The sequence below is a fragment of the Tiliqua scincoides genome, chromosome 2 (genome assembly GCF_035046505.1).
Source record: "Tiliqua scincoides isolate rTilSci1 chromosome 2, rTilSci1.hap2, whole genome shotgun sequence".
Lineage (NCBI taxonomy): Eukaryota > Metazoa > Chordata > Lepidosauria > Squamata > Scincidae > Tiliqua > Tiliqua scincoides.
The window spans coordinates 249,932,257-249,949,176 of record NC_089822.1 but is presented as its reverse complement, the minus strand read 5'-3'; the positions used below and the strand labels follow the sequence as shown (position 1 = coordinate 249,949,176).

Genomic DNA, 16,920 nt, shown 5'->3' with positions numbered 1-16,920 from the left:
TGGTGTAAAAGAGGGAGAGCTGTAGTGTTCCTTCACCAACCCTCCACAGACTAACTCCTAGGCCAAACACTCTGTCTCTTCTTCTTTCCTTCAGATTCTTCCTTTTTAAATCTATTTCTGCCCAGCCCACTGGTGTACACCTTTGATCCCTGTTGTGTATATGCAACATTAGGCAGAAATAGTTAACTTTCCTCCCTCAGGGCCTCTCCCATCATTCCCATGTCACAGCAGGGCTGTTGGAAGAGCACTCCCATTATCTTTCCACACTCTAAAACTTTTACAGGCTTCAATCCTCTTCTATAAGGTGGTCGCCGCCACTTTGTTTTATTGCAATCGTGTTTTAATGTTTGGTTTAATGTTTTATGGGTTTTAGCTTATTGTGCCATTTTGTTTCTGATGTTCTTCGTACCTTCTGAATTGTTTATAAGTCACCTTGGCTCTCCTTAGAGAGAATATTGTAAATAAATAAAGTTGACAGCTTGGTGGTTTTTAACATTTTGGGGGGTCACAGACCTCTTTGAGAATCTGATGATTCTCTTTGAGAATCTGACGAAACCTATGGAGCCCATCCAGAAAAATGCACATAAAAATGTACACACAAAAGGTTGTTTGAGTTCATAGATGCCCTGAAGCCCCCCTGAAGTTAATCTCCAGTTAACTCCTCTTTTTAGCCTGAGATCAAATCATACCTAAAACAGTGTCAGAATTCCCCCCCCCCCTTTTTTTGGCTTGTGCAGAAATCACTGCCACCACTGCTGCTGCTTCCTCCTGAGCCCAGCACTTTTTCATAACTTCCTCCTTCAAACAGTCTGGGCAGGAGAGCATGAGAAGTGAGCATTAAACTCACTTCCAGGCTCTTCCCACCCAGCCAGTTTTGAGATTAGAGAGCTAGGAAAGGGATTGCAGCCTTCCTCCTCCAGCCCAGTTGCTTCAGACTTTTTTGGGGGGAGGGGGGGAGTTCTCAGCAGCAGCGTTGGAAGAGGAAGAGACCACCCCTATTGTCTTCTCACTTGATCTCCTCAAAAGTGAAGATGGCAGCAATGGAAAGGTGACCAGCTGGGGGGCAGGCTGGTGGAGGTGGTGTGCATGGGTTGAATACACCCTGCTAGTTCACCAACTCCTCAGCTTGCTGCTTGAAGTGGCCGCTTCACCCAGTCTCGTGAGCGGGCTGGAGTGCCAGTGATTTAAACTCTGAACTTTGAACTATGGAACTATAACCCATCCAGAAGGGGAATGCCAGGTGTGAATGCAAAGAATAAAGAACAACTTTTTTTTTAAGTGACTTGTGGGCACAAATTCCATATCATGTTGCCTTTTGAAAGCATATAGAGTTTAATATGTTGTGCTCCTAAGAGCTAGGGAAGGACTATCAAGGATATCTGTCTGGATCCTGAGGGCACTGTACTTAAAGAAAAGACTGAAAATTGGTACTCGTTAACAGGTTTGATTGCATTTCTCAGGACTTCTTGATAAGGATTGTGAATGGCTCTCACTAGACTACAAAAAACTTGGCATTGTATTGATTAGTACTTTTAGGACAGTAACAGCCTAGTCCTAGGGTTTTCCCCACATAGCATGCAGTCATGCCAAAATGGGTTGTGCTGTATGCTATGGTGGATTGAGGTGGATTGCTATGCTATGGTGCTATGCTATGCTATTGCTATGCTATTGCTATTCTATGCTATGGTGGATTGAGGTCAACTGGGAGGCTCAGAAGGGGAAAGGGAAAATATTTCCCTTTCACCAGTAAGTCCCGCAGCTGGCATTGGGTCTCAGACCTGTACAAGCTCTTTAGCTTGTGCAAATCGAAGGAGATAAAGCAGGTATGTCAGCTGGCACTGTAGGGGATAGCATCCGGTGTGAGTCGCCCACGCCAGGTGCTACACCTTCCCATCTCCAACATGTGCCTAGCCCTCCCACCATCCTGTCCATCCCAGTAACTCACATCCTGCAACTCCCACCCCCTGTTGTTGGGCCTCCACTCTTTGCAAGGCCTTCATAGCCTTCTCGGCAGCTGTCTAGAAGAGCACATCTCTGTGCACTTTTGGGGCAGCTTTCACAGTACCTGGAAAGCATGTTCCACTGCTGGAACACTAATCTAGGATTGGGCTGTAATTTGCCTACTGCATACTATTAGGTTTTGTAGGGCATGGTGTGAAGTTGCTTGTCATAGCTACTAAAACTAGCATGCTGTATGATAAAATCAAGAATATTTGGCTCTGGTCAGTGCTTGGGTAAGACCCCTTTGTATGCCACTGTGAGTTTCATGGAAGAAAAGTGAGATAGAAATGAAATAAAAGGCATTCTAAGACTAGCTGCAGGATAAAAAGAAATATAATAATAATAAAAATAATAATAACAGGTATTTATATACCGCCTTTCTTGGTCTTTATTCAAGACTTTATTCAAGGCGGTTTACATAGGCAGGCTTTTTATTTAAATCCCTTATTAAATAGGGATTTTTACAATTTGAAAGAAGGTTCTTTCTTTCAAGAACCACTACATTCAGGTGCTTCATTCCGATCTGGCTTCACATTCTGGCCTCCATCCTCCCACGCTCAGAGCAGATGGAATAGCTTGGCTTCAGCTTGTCAGCTGCTCCAAGGTCGCACGGTGCCGGTGGCCTCGAACTGGCGACCTTGTGGATGTTATCTTCAGGCAGATGGAGGCTCTACCCTCTAGACCAGACCTCCTGCCCAAATATTGATGCAATTATTGCGCAAGATATACAAGGTTATTCTGTCAGTGTCAGATATCATTTCATGTTGAGAGATTATTTCAGTTCAATTTAAATACACAATGACCAGATTACTATTTAGGCTGGAAATGTTACTTTGAGGTTCTCTAGTATGCTTTAATGTAGTACAAGAAAAGAAATGTGCTCTATAACTCCGAAATGTGTAGGACTCCCTAAATATTGTGTAGCATGATATAAATACTGTATTGTATCCTTAACCCAGGTGGGACCTCTGTATCCACTAATTTGGTATTCACTGATTTGACTCACCACTGATACTGAGGTCCACCTTTAAATATCTTGTAACAAGGAAAAATAAAAGCACCAAAATCCAATTTCCTACCTTTGCACTGTTAAATAATTATTTCATTCCACTAGATTCCATATAGGGGCCGAATGTAGTATAGCATCTATACCAGGGGTGCTGAATAGGTGGATCGCGATCTACCGGTAGATCACAAGGCAAAATGAGTAGATCACGGAGTGCCGACCCCCCCCCTTCAGGTGCCTCTGGGAGGAAACGCCAGGAGTAAGGCCCATTGTACTCAATGGGGCTTACTCCCAGGTAAGTGTGGCTAGGATTGCAGCCTCACAGCCTAATCCTAGGCATGTCTACTCAGGAGTAAGTCCTGTTATACTCAGTGGGGCTCAAGGTACACCAACATACATTGTACACATAAATGTTATATGTTATGATGGTGCGAACACTGTAAAAAAAACTCTGGTAGATCTCCGGGCCTTGCTGGGTTTCAAAGTAGCTCTCGAGCCAAAAAAGTGTGAGCACCCCTGGTCTATAGCAATGCATTCTGGGGTGACAATATAGGAGTAAAAAACTTGGAAGTGAATCTTTAAAGCTATTTTCCATTGATTTTGTATTCACTGATTTTTTTTAATCCACTAGGGGTTCCAGAACGGAACCACAGTGGATAACAAGGCATGACTTGTATGTTGTTTCTGACATGGACTTCATTTAGTAGAACTTATAGCCTGTCTTTTCATTACAAAAAAAAACCCAACAAGTTAGGTTACGGATGCAAGTAAGTTGTAACAGGATGCAGGTGTCTTATCTGCTATGCTCCCTGAGGCATCTGGTAGGCCAAGCTGATCCAGTGGGGCTGTTCTTATGTTCTTAAAACAATCTGTCTCAAGTAAATACAAATCAATTTAAAATCCTAAACAGAACAACACAGAGGAAACTAGAACATGAAGGGTCAGCAAAAAACAGTCAAACAGAAGGCAATGTCCACTCCAGGCAAGGTTGAGCTCCTTGAGGTCATAGGTCTGGACTATGGGTCATCAGATCTATGGAATGGGTGAATTAATGATACTTTTGCTGTACAGTACTAACAGTATGAGACCTTAGCTTAGAAATTTGGCACAGAATCACCAGTGATCAATGGAAATTCAGGGAGCTGGTGCTCCTCATTTTTGCAAAACACAAACCCCCTTAGGATAGTGGGCACTGGTTAGAATATTTTGCTTGATGATGTTTGGTCACATCTGCTATGAAAAGAGAGAGAGAGAGAGAGAGAGAGAGAGAGAGAGAGAGAGAGAGAGAGAGAGAGAGAAACTTGCATTAGAGATTGAGCATAGCACTGAAGTCTCTAGTTCTTAGCGGTTATGCAATATGAACTTTTGTGGACTACATGTTCGCTTGGTCTTTAAGGTGCTAAAAGACTGTTGTTTTCGAAGCAAAGAAACACATTCCTTAGCCTGGGATCAAAGAGGTAAATATTTAAGGAGTGACACTCCACAAAAGTGTATGCTGAAATATATTGGTTAGTTTTTCAGATGTAACTTGGCTCTTTTGTGTTGGCTGCAACAGACTAACCAGCCTGGACATTCAAGAAAGGGGACTAGAATAGACCTGAGTACGCCAATCCCTTCCAGCCCACCCCTCCTGGTCTCATATCACACAGCTCTGACAAAGTCCTACTTCATGGACTTACCCTTGCCCACCGAAAACCTGTTCTTAAGCAGTGAGGCAGATGGGGAAGATGTCCTACTTTCACTGTGAGGTGATTTAACAGAGCATTCTGCTGCTCCCTGGTATCCTTGTGAAACTATATTTCTAGCTGGGACAGTAATGTGCTTGACCATTTTTCTTTTCACAGCTGGAGAACTGGATTCTTCTTTCTTCACTTCAAATGGCAGAGCATCTAAGAGAGCATGAGATATGGACTTACACAGAGGCATCGCTACAAGAACTGACTGTCTAGTATTGTTAGTGAATTCATGATTTGTGCAGGGGGAAAAGAAGATGTTTCAGAGAAATGAATCTTAATATAAACGCTTCTCGAATTTATTGACAGGATGGAGCAGGGAAAAATTGCAGTATGAAAATTAACTGCTCCTTCCCTATTCTTTTCCTTGTAAGGTAATGTAGTCCCATACCCCTCACCTTGCAAATGTGATTATTTTGCAGTGTGCTTCATGTATATGGAAGCAGGTGCACATCTGGCTACACAAGGAGAGTCTTGCTGGATCAGGCTAAGGATGACCAGAATTGGATGTGACACTCCAGACATGACCTTACCATATATACAATGGTATAATAATGTTGGCAGTTCTCAGTCCCTTTTTTAATGATCCCAAGCATGGAACTGATCTTCTTCATAGCCACCACACACTGGGCAGAACCTTCATCAAGCTGTCCACTACCATCCCAAGGTCCTTCTCCTGGTCCATCTAATTGTATCCCCCATGATCTGGATCCAGTAAGGGATACATGTGCAAAGCCCAATGCACATCATTCTTGCTGATTGGAATGCATATGTTGTGTGTGTGTGTGTGTGTTTTCTATTCAGACACTATAATAATCTACATTACAGAAACGTTCCTGTAGACTTACTTGTGCTATCTGTTTTTGTATCACCACCTGTTGGAGATTCCCATTGATGTTCCTCCATTTCAGAAGACAGAGAGCCTAGAAAGAGAGACTGTGTCACAATTTTACAGAAAAACAGAAGCATTAAATTCTTGTACTATTCGAACAAGCTGCATTAAAAATCAAGCAAGCTTGTATGGTCACAGCCACATGAAAAATATACAATCTACTTTTGCAGCGCAGAATCTTCTAGATTCTGTAGGAATCCTGTCAGTCACTGCTTCAAAAAACCCTCATGGCTTCGGTTTAAAAAAACAAACACACTCTACTACACTTGCCACAGTGCCTTTAACAGCTGCACAACAAGCAGATTTTCAATATATCCAACTTTTTCCAGCACGAAGATGAATGGTGCGGGTTGCTGTACTTGTTGAGGTTATGATAGTTATGCAGTTTCTGTAGACAGGCACTGCGGCTCTGTAGGGTCAAGTAGGTGGCCATTCTACCGACAGCCATTGTATTTAAAATATTCACTCTCTTTCAGTCCCTTTTCTGCTTTTGGAACACTCAGTATCACACAATTTTTTGCTCTGACTTTCTGTGATTTAAACCATACCTGCCAACATTGGATAACAGGTAAATTAAGCCATTTCTGCCCAACGCTGCAAATACACAGCAGGGACCAAATCTGTATATCGGTGGGCCAGGCAGATATGGGATGAGGTTGCTTTTCTTGGCCTTTGAGGGCTTCTTCCAACATTTCACTGTATACACATGACTCTGATACTGAGGGCCCAATCTTATCCAACATTCCAGCACTGATACAGCCATGCCAACAGGGCATGCCCTACATCCTGCAGTGAGCGTTCAGTCATGAAGGCCTCCTCAAGGGAAGGAAATGTTTGTTCCCTTACCTTGGGGCTGCATTGTGGCTGCATAGGCATTAAAAAGTTAGATAGGATTGGGCCCTGAATTTCTTTCCAGACAATATAGAGCAGCCATTTTCAACCACTCTGCCGTGGCACACTGGTGTGCCGTGAATGATCTGCAGGTATACTGCGGGAGTTTGGGGGAGAGTCATTTATTAATAGAGCCATTGGGGGATGTGAACCCTCTGCCCACAGTACAGTGTGCCTTGACAACTGTCAACAGACTGATGGTGTGCCTTGACAATTTTAGTGCCTTGACAGTGTGCGGTGAGATGAAAAAGGTTGAAAATCACAGATATAGAGCAGGGGTGTCCAAAGTTTTTGGCAGGAGGGCCACATCATCTGTCTGACACTGCGTCAGGGGCCGGGGAAAGAAAGAATTAATTTACATTTAAAATTTGAATAAATTTACATAAGTTTACATAAATGAATATATTAAAGATGAACTTATATGAATAAATGAAGGTCTTGCAATAGCTCAAGGCCTACAAAAGGCCTTGCACAAAGCAAGGCTGGCTTTTCCTTTGCTGCCGCTGCTGCATCACAGACATGAAACAGCAAGCAGTGGAGGAAGCCCTCATCCCACAGCTCATGCAAAGAGGTTGCCTCTTTGCTGAGAGCAGTTGTGTCTGGCCATTGTGGGCTGCAACAAATCTCTGGAGAGCCAGAGGCTCATTGGAGACGGGGGTCTCCCTGAGGGCCGCATTGAGAGGCCTCGAGGGCCGCAAGTGGCCCCAGGGCCAGGGTTTGGGCACCCCTGATATAGAGGAACAGTACTGTTATTGGAGAATGGGTGTAGGTGATTGTCAGTTTCATGTCAGTTTCACCATGGAGTCACTCATTTCCAGGCTTTTCTGATCCAAGTGGCACAAAACTGATTAAAAGATCAGATTCAACAGCATGAGCCCATCGACTGAAAGCATAGGGCTTCCCCAGATGCTGCAGGGACAGAGGCTTTTCTGTAGTGGCATCCTAGTCATGCCCCTGCCACCATCACCATCATCTCTGAGATGCCAGGTTAAGACCATCAAGTTGCCTTAGCTTTAGATACTAATTAATATTAACTGATGGGAACCACTTTTATTGGTAAAAACTGCTACTGTTTTATCTGCATTATTTAATTGCTGGTTTTCAATCTGCTCATTTTATTGAGTGTTGCTAATGTTATTGTTTTGGTTGAGAGACACATGCCATCTTGGGGGCTCTTACAATGGATCAGTGGAAGAACTATATTTAAATAAAAATGTTGTAACTTTACAATGTAAAGCAAAGTTGGAATATGTGAAAAATAAGGCTACAGTTGTTGTGGCCATACATGTGTAAGGTGTCTGCTTCCAGAGGCAACCATGGCTCACTGCTTCTAGACATGGAAAGTCTTCCAGACATGCTGAAGCCTCAAGCCATCCTTGCTTATACAACAGACACTAGATGCATAGTCAGATGTCACCTGCGAAGCATGTTCATACCTTCAAGTTTTTGAAGAGTTACTGCTGCTATAGCATTTTTTCTCATCAAAGAATTCATCCTTTCTTCCAGATCAGGAGACATCTCCATTGACTCCTGAAACTTCCTCTTCTTGAGCCTAAAACAAGGGGAAACCATCAGCTAACCACTGTTGCCCACAAGTGGGAAGGACCTGTGCAATTGGCCCTGCCCACATGGCTCACTGTGGAAGCATAGAATGGAGCCAAAATCCAACAAAATCTGTTTGAGAAGAGAGATCTGTTCTAATTGCTCAGTTCCTCCCATTATCCCATTTGGTTTAAAAGTTCCCCACATGGAATTGCTTCTAAGAACATAAGAAGAGCCCTGCTGGATCAGGCCAAAGGCCCATCTAGTCCTGTATCTCCCAGTGGCCCACCAGATGTCTGAGGTAGCACACAAGACAACAAGCTACCTGCATCCTGTTGCCACTCCCTTGAACCTGGCATTCTGAGGAAGCCTACTTCTAAAACCAGGAGGTTCCACATACCCATATAAAAAATTAAACTGCATAGTGATGTTAGGAATTGAACCTGGAATCTTTGGCATGCAAAGCAGGTGCTCTGTCCACTGAGATATAAACCCTCCTAACCACATACAGCATAAACAAGAGGAAGAGAAAGGAAATACCTGTACAAAGAGCTTTCAATATCCTGGAAAAGAGAGGGAGAAAAAAATACAGTTCAGTTACATGTCATATATTCAGCTTACCTTGCAGCCTCAGGTCACCAGTTACAAAGTTGGACCCTAATGATTCTGCCTTACAAGACTGTTGCAAGGATACATCAGATATAGAGTGCAAAGCACTTTGCATATTAAAAGCAATACAGAAATGATTACCAAAATGAATTTTAAAAGAACAATCACTAATTACAAGGGCATGAGAGAGAGAGAGAGAGAGAGAGAGGTGTGCCATTCTCTCCTACTACTGGTCTTCCCAGAAGTCATAAGAACAGCCCCACTGGATCAGAACATAGGCCCATCTAGTCCAGCTTCCTGTATCTCACAGCGGCCCACCAAATGCCCCAGGGAGCACACCAGACAACAAGAGACCTGCATCCTGGTGCCCTTCCTTGCATCTGGCATTCTGAAATAGCCCATCATGGCTTGTAACCCATAATGGATTTTTCCTCCAGAAATTTGTCCAATGCCCTTTTAAAGGCATCTGGGCCAGATGCCATCACCACATCCTGTGGCAATGAGTTCCACCGACAAACCACACAAATCAGTTGATGGGCCACTGGACTAGATGGAACCTTGGTCTGATCCAGCAAGACTTTTCTTATGTTCTTATGTAATGTTATAATGAAAACGTCTTCTGAATACTGGTGGGGTTTTGTACATTGGGGAAAATAACTCCAATTTGCCTTGTTTTACTTCAGGGTGACGGGAAAGTGTTATGGTCTGTGGTTTTTTCCTAAATTCCGGCAGGCTCTCATATCTGTGGATCCATTATCCATGGATTCAGTTATCCACAGATCTGGAGGGGACGCCCCCCATGCCCTTTACTGAACCTTTGCGTTATGTAGAAATACTTGCAGCACGAGTGTTTCTTGTTTAACAATCTTCCTTATCTGACCGAATGTGCAGGCAACCAGCCTGTGCACTAGAGGGCAACTAATAGTCCCTCTGTAGCACGCAGGCTGGTTGCCTGTATATTCAGCTCTTCAGTTAAGGAAGATTGTTAACAAGAAACACTCACCCTGTAAGTGCTTCTACATAACACAAAGAAATGGGTGTGGGGGGCCGCTACAGGCATCATGCAGTTTCTGTATCTGTGGGTGGACGACGATGACAGGACAGAACCCCCCTGGATATGGGGGCTTGCCTGTAGTGTTCTTGGCCAATTTTGCTTCTAATAAAAAATTTTGTTTGCTTCAGAAAACTGCAAAGTCTGTCTGACAAGATGCAGCAATTGGAAGGAAGGAAGGAAGGAAGGAAGGAAGGAAGGAAGGAAGGAAGGAAGGAAGGAAGGAAGGAAGGAAGGAAAAGCTCTGCTGGATCCAAAGGTTCACTTACTGAAACATCCTGTTCCTCATAATGCTTGTTCTTATTACAAGTCCACAAGCAGGGCACAGATGACCTGCCTTTACTGCTGCTTGTCCAAAAGCTTATATTCGGTGGAGACTGGCTCTGAAGGTGGAAGTTCCATTTGGTTATCATGGTACATTATAGTGATGGGATCAGTGATGTGGTGTGTGAAGGTCCTTCCTTTCCTCAATTCTGAACCTCCTGTCAATCTGTTTCATAGGGTGAACCTGGATTCTTGTATTATGGAAGAGGGGGCAAAATGTCTTGCTGTCCACTGTCTCGACACCAGATACCATCCGATTAACTTCCATCGTGTGTGCATAAGAAGCAATGCCTTTTTGAAGCCATTCTTATCAAAACCTTTGTCAATCTCTAACCATACAGCCCAATTCTAGGCTTGGGCTGTGCTGGCAGAATGCCTGCTCTGCCAGAAAGCAATGCTGCACAAGTGTTGTAAAGTGCTTGGTGACAGCGTTCTTAGCAAGTATACTTGTGGGAAGGCCAGAGCATTCCTGCTGGCGTGGGTGGTCAGAAGAACACTTGCTGGGCCACGAAAGTCTAGCACAAAAGTAGGGAGAGGGAAAGGAGGGGTTGAAAGAGGCAGGGAGGTCAGTGGTGCAGCAGGGGGAGGGCAGATGGGACCCTGGGGGGGCCGGCTTGGCAGTGCTGGTGTGAGACATATCCTATCCCCATTCCTGGGTGTGATCCGTCTGCACAGATCATCACAGACTTGCACCAGTGATATTGCTGGCACAGGTTGGTTGACCCATTGCTTGCTGTTGGGGCATAACCCAGGGCAAGAGGACCTCCAGCAGCTGAAATTCCCCCACACAATGCAGTACAGCCACTGCCAGCACCACTAGATCATGCAGGAATTTATTTAGGATTGGGCTGTTAATCTTTTGTTTTGGGCTTTCAGAGTCTGCTTATTAATGTGCCCATTTTTGTCCAGCATGAAGAAAAAGAATCTCAGAGTTCTAACCTGCAAAAATTCAGTTGATGGCTGCTGCCATCTTCCCTCCTCCTCTGTGATGAGGCTGTCCAGCTGGTCAATGGCCTCAGAAAGCTTGCCGGTTTCTACTTCCTGCCACTTCACAGCTGCCATTTGTAGAGACTGCCACTGAGCCAGCAACAATTGCTTCTGTTCTTCAAGGAACTGGCAGGCCTGATAAAAGGTAGCCTTTGCTTTCTGCATCTCAGAGTTAATTGCCTTCTGCAACAAGCAGATTTCAGTATGGAAATGTTTGATTACTATCATAAAGAAGGAGGGTGCCCATTTCCCACAGTTAGTCAATTAGGCCCTCCACCCGCCCTCCCCCAACCATGGAATGCCTCCCCTCCCACCTCCTCCCTGCCCTCCCCAGAGCCTTGTGTCGCCCGACGCAAGGCTCCTCTGTTCAGCCTGTGCAGAGGATGGATTCAGCCTCCGCAGGACGAAATGCATCCCCGCGCTACTCCCAAGGAGGTGCAAATGTGCCTTATGGCATGCTTGCAACCCTCCTGGGCCGGCAGAAGGGACTTGCGCCGGACCAAGGGCACCTTAGGATTGTGCCCAAATCATTTAAATATAGAAACACAGGATAAACAGTTTTAACATATACAAATGAATACAGGACAAAAACATACCTGAAACTTCTGGCTCTTTGCTGCACCCACGTCCATAGATCCGAGGAGCATTTCTTTTCTTTGCTTCATGCTCTTCAGTTGAGCAAGCTTTTGTTCCTAAACAGAGAAAAATGTTTTTATATAATAACTCAACCCTCTGACCCCTTCAGGAGGAACACTGACATGTCCAGTGACATTCCACAATGCAGAACCCCAATGCAGCCTCCAGTTGTTCTGTCTCCTGCTCCACTTACAAACATACATTAACGCCCCAATCCTATGCCGACTGGGTGGTGGAGTGTCATGTGTTGTGCTGGTGGAGGATGCTTTACGGCAGTTGCAAAGCAGCGTCTGCTGGGGTGTGCAGCTGGGCTGCTGGTAGGGAGGCTGGAGCGGCCTGCCATGCACTGGAAGCCAGCTGAAGACCTACTGGAGCAGATTAGGCCATGCAGGGGATGGAATGGGGGAGAGGAGGGTGGAACCTATGGAGGGGGTGAGCAGAACAGGGCAGTGATAGAGGCAGGGAGGAAATCAGATGCGGCCTGGGAGAGGGGTGGGTTTGGTGGCACATGCCAATTCCTGACCCCCTTCAAGGGCCTGATCTACCATCCTTGGTCAATGTGAACTTGCTCCAGTTCTAAAGCTGGGGCAGGTCCAAGCTGACCCAGTGGACCCACAGAGTTTACCCTGGGGCAACAGGACAAATGTTCCCTTACCCCAGTGAGACCTCCGAAGGCTGAAACTCCCCTGTGGGATTTAGCAGAGCCAGTGCTAATGCCACTGCATCACCGCATGGGGAGCTGTGGTGGATTGGGTTGGAAGCATTTAATATAACAATTGATAGATTCTAAAGGCAACAAACACTGTTTCAGTTGCATCTATGGCCCTCTCTCACATGTAAATAACTCATCTTCAGCTGTGTTTAATTATGGAGGAAAAAACCCAATAACTAATGTACAAAATACTATCAGTGTGACTCCTACCATCAAGAAGCAACACACCTCATTGCAAGGTAGCCTGGTACTCTGGTACCAGGTACTCTGGTACTCCAGTACTCTGTACTGGGCCATCTGTATCACCTCCTGCCCACCCCCTAACATTGCATTAGGCCCTGCCAGTACATCCATTACTGAAGATTAAGGAGTTGGCCCAGCCCTCTGACTGGCTTAAACGTGGTCTGACTGGTTTGAGTCTCGGTTAGTGCTCCTTCTGGTTGATCCCATCACCATTTGCTAGTATTCAGTAACACTTTTCCTCCTACCTTGTAATGCTGAGCAGCTTCATCGGTGGGAATCACTCGGTGGTTCTGGTGATCCATAGATTTATCACACACGACACAGATGAGCATTAGATCATCTTGACAGAAGAGTTTCAGGGGCTCTTGATGCTTCTTGCACACTTGCTCTCCTCTTCCTCCTCCTCCTCCTCCTCCTCCTCCCCCTCCTCCTCCAGTTACCTCTACATTCAGGTTTGTGGCTATTTCAGCAATGTTCTTCAGCTCCCTGTTCGGTTTAAGAATTTTCTTTCGGCTCGTTTCTCTGCATTGAGGACAGCAGAAGCGTTTTTTGGTCCCTAAATTCCAGTATCTGGTGATGCATGCTCGGCAGAAATTGTGCCCACAGTGTATCGACACTGGGTCACTGAAACATGCTAAGCAGATGGAGCAAGAAACTTCTTCTTGAAGTTTTGCAGCTGCCTCCTCTATGGACATGCTGAATCCCTACAGGAAAGCGAACAGAATCTCCTTCACTGAGTATGCTCAGATCAAGCATCATATTACAGGCCCTGGGCCAAGGGCGTGGTTCCATCCGGTTGCTTTTCCCAAACAGCAACCACAAAGAAGAAACAAGCGTCTTTTCATCTATGAAACAAAGATTTGAGCATCAAAATTGTGCACAAAGATACAACCTGCATAAGCAATAAAATGATCAATGTCAACAGTAGTCATCCACAGTCTGGTCTGGGTCGCCAAGTTACTTACTTTCCAAACTGCTAGCTCCACAACAAGTTGATCAAGTTCAGATCTGCCACAGAAGCAAGAGGGAGGGTGTTTTGTTTGCTATGACAACAAAGTAAAAGGAAATTGCTTTGTTTTTTGACAAAACAAAACAGTAGTGAGTCATACTTTACCAGCAGCAGTGACAGCCATCTGACTGGCCAAAGCCCATAGGGTCACTGCCCTTGGAATTCAAGGGATTTCAGGCTAATCACCAGTGGCGTCGCTAGGGGGGTGCGGGAGTGCAGGCCACACTGGGTGATGCGCACCGGGGGTGACGCGCACTGGAGGTGACAAACTAAAATTGCAGTGGTTAGGAGTAATACCATCATGTTACATACCGTTGGATGTGGAATTTCCAGTGGAATGCAATGCAAAAACCCAGAATGAAATATCTCCTTTCTATCAAAAGTTATGGCCGAATAACCGGAGAACCAAAAATGCATGGAGCCGTATAAGTGAAACCGAGCCGTATCGCACGTCTGCTCGCGAGTAGGTGAACTTGCCTTAGTCTGTCGGAAAGGGTAGGCTGAGAGGAATCCAACGACACCAGAATGGTCCTGATCGAATGAATGCAGCTCCCAAAAACACCTGAGAAGAAGTCCCTCCCTCCAAGCAGATGAATGTATTGAGCCCTATGGAAAGCGAAACTAAGCCTCATGGTCGCATTTACTCATGAGTAAGCAAACGTACCCTGGCTGGTGGTCAGGCCAGGCAAAGGGGAATGTGAAGCCACCAGAGTGGTTCTGATCTGATGGAACTGGAGCTCAACAAATGCTCCAGAAGGCAGCCTTCCCCCCCCCCCCCCACTAAAAAGGATCAAAACAGAGGCTTCAGCTGATAAGGTGAACTTTTTTGAGACTTGCAAAGCCAGGTGGGTCCTGACAGTGATCTGGTTTAAAGAGAAGATCTTAAATTGAACTGGGCACTGGGTAAGGCTGAAAACCTTACTGATTTTGGAGGGGGGTGTTATTGCAGGCAGGGTACAGAGGAAATTCACTTGGTGGAACAGGACTGGCTTCTGCTTATTTAATTATTTGTTTTACTTTAATTATTTATACTTATTTATTTTAATTTGCCTGATGATGTCACTTCCACCATGACATCACTTCTGATGGGTCTTGGACAGATGGTCATTCTAAAAAGTGGGTCCCAGTGCTAAAAGTTTGAGAACTGCTGCAATAAGGTGTTAGTAAGTTGACACCCGGGTGTGTGTGTGACACCATTAGTGACCAAAATCACTAAAATCATAATTTGGAGGAATAATACCAGCATGTTATATATCAATCAATGTGTAATTTCATGCAGAATGTGTTCTATCTTTGTTGTATCAAAAGGTACAGCCAAAAAACCAGTGGAGGTGGAGTGATGGTACATCACCACGCCCACCACCTGGGGTGTTGTCTCGCCCACTGCATGGGGGGTGACGCGCTGGCATCCTGCACCAGGTGACGCGAACTCTAGTGACGCCACTGCTAATCACAACAATCAACTAATCTGTAAGGAAATACAATTTGTTCACCTGAGACCAGGGATGGGCAAGTCCAGCCTGGCTTTACTCGAGTTGAGTAGAGTCACTGCTCCCTGCGACTTGACTCAAAAAAGCAGCTCTGCTCAGAAGTAATCCCATTGCAGCTGGTCATGAAGTGATCCTCCTCCCCACCACTCCAGCGCAGAAGGGAATTCTGCGGTGAACGGTTTGATCATGTTGCCTGCGTTGTTGGTCATGATGTATCGAACCATCTCCTTCACCTTGAAACAGGCACATATGCCTTTAAAAACCTTAAAGATGTTCTCACCAGTGTGGCGATTGAGAAATCACTGACAAAATAACAATTGGGCCTTCAACTCAAAGTCCAGGATCTTGTGTGCCATGACACCTAGGAAGCAACGCATTCTCCTGTCTGACCAAATGACAATGGTCAGGCCCGCACTGTCTGTTTTTCCAAAAGTCCTGAGACTTCTTTAGTTGCCAGGAACTGCTGAAGTAAGAAAGATGCTTCTGAACATGGAAGTTCTGTGTCGGCATCATGAATAGCAGTCAGCCATCTTCCCTGAATTTGCCTAACCCCTTTCTAATCTCACCTATAAAAACATTTCTCCACTCCACTGACCTCTACGAGACAAGACCTGATGTTTTCAACTTCCCACCCTCAGGGAATCATCTTTTTCTGACAAGTCCTGCCTGTTGCGCATCCTGTTACATGAAATGCCAGCACATTGCAAAGGATTCTGGGGCATGTTATAGAGCACATATTAGGGATGCAGAGCTTCGGACAAGCCTATTGGGCAGTGGTTTTCAAACTCTTGGGGAGAGTTGGAGCCGCTCTAAGTTCTTGCGGGGACGGGGAGGTAGTGGGGGCGGGGGGAAGGCAGCAGTGTGATCCCCAGGATCGCGCTGCTCAGGGGGGGCTGCAGGGGCTTGGGTACACTTACCTGAGCCTCCTGCAGCCTCCAGGGGGTGCGGGGAGCCGTGTGACCTTCTGCAGGGCTCCCCGCAGCTTCAGAAGTGAAAGTGGAGCGATCATGTCCAATCCTGTCCTTCCACAGAGCAAAACAGTACAGCAGCACCAAAATGGCCACTGCTGTATCCTGTGGGGCCAGGGAAGGTGCCAAAGGTCTCCTTGGGGAAAGGGAACCCCAGTTCCTTCTTTCCCTTCCTCTATCCTGAATCTCCTGCCAATCTGGCTGTGTCTGGCCTAGATGCCTTTAAAAGGGGGTTGGACAGATTTCTGGAGTAGTCCATCACAGGTTATAAACCATGATGGGTACGTACAGCCTGAGATTAGCTGGTCACTCATCATGAGGGCCAGGTAGGAATTTTTTTTCAGATCAAATCAAATAAACCTTTATTGGCACAGTAACAAGCTACCCCCTCCAGGGAGGCATTAATCATACAAACAGACAATTTACTGAAGTCTGGCCTGGAACTTCTGGTTCACTATCAAAAGGAATTTTGCCACTCACTTAATGACTTCTGGGGGGCCATCGCTGAGGAGAAAAAGCAGTTTCTCTGTGTCTGAGAGCCCTGGTTTGCTGTCTAGGGCTGAATCCAAATAGGTGGCCCAAGAATCTGCATGGATTACACAATAAAAGCAGATATGGGTTAAGGTCTCCACAGCGCCGGAGTTAAAAGGGCACCATCGGTCAGGGAATGGAGTCTTGCAATATCTTCCCAAAGAAACTAGGGGGTGACATTAAATCTGGTGCAGGAACCACTCAGTGCTCCCTTGGGCCTGTTAGGAAGGACAAATAGGGAGATAGCTGACCAAAGGACAATGGGATAAGGAAATATAAAGGGGAGCAGACCTTG

At 45.6% G+C, this 16,920-nt stretch overlaps 1 protein-coding gene across 2 annotated transcripts; it reads right to left on the bottom strand.

Moving 5' to 3' along the window:
• Window positions 1-2,350: 2,350 nt before the first annotated feature.
• Window positions 2,351-13,629, bottom strand: LOC136641886 (zinc finger protein RFP-like). 2 transcript variants are annotated; one of them, XM_066617980.1, is made up of 9 exons: window positions 13,593-13,629; window positions 12,873-13,472; window positions 11,633-11,728; window positions 10,989-11,219; window positions 8,606-8,628; window positions 7,960-8,075; window positions 5,589-5,663; window positions 4,687-4,896; window positions 2,351-4,240 (listed from the first exon to the last, which is right to left on the bottom strand). In XM_066617980.1, exons 2-9 carry the CDS (start codon window positions 13,320-13,322, stop codon window positions 4,185-4,187), a joined length of 1,257 nt encoding a protein of 418 aa, XP_066474077.1. In that variant the 5' UTR covers window positions 13,323-13,472; window positions 13,593-13,629; the 3' UTR covers window positions 2,351-4,184. The 2 variants fall into 2 exon arrangements, with proteins under 2 accessions (XP_066474077.1, XP_066474078.1); XM_066617981.1 differs by having other exon boundaries at window positions 2,351-4,237.
• Window positions 13,630-16,920: the final 3,291 nt, after the last annotated feature.

Excerpts from the sequence above, each read along its gene's own strand:
- LOC136641886 (XM_066617980.1), bottom strand. The coding sequence starts at position 13,322 with ATGTCCATAGAGGAGGCAGCTGCAAAACTTCAAGAAGAAGTTTCTTGC. Across the intron at positions 8,076-8,605 it reads ATTGAAAGCTCTTTGTACAG|GCTCAAGAAGAGGAAGTTTC; the intron begins GTATTTCCTTTC and ends CCCTTGTTTTAG. Across the intron at positions 4,241-4,686 it reads CAGGTTTTCGGTGGGCAAGG|CAGATGTGACCAAACATCAT; the intron begins GTAAGTCCATGA and ends CTCTTTTCATAG.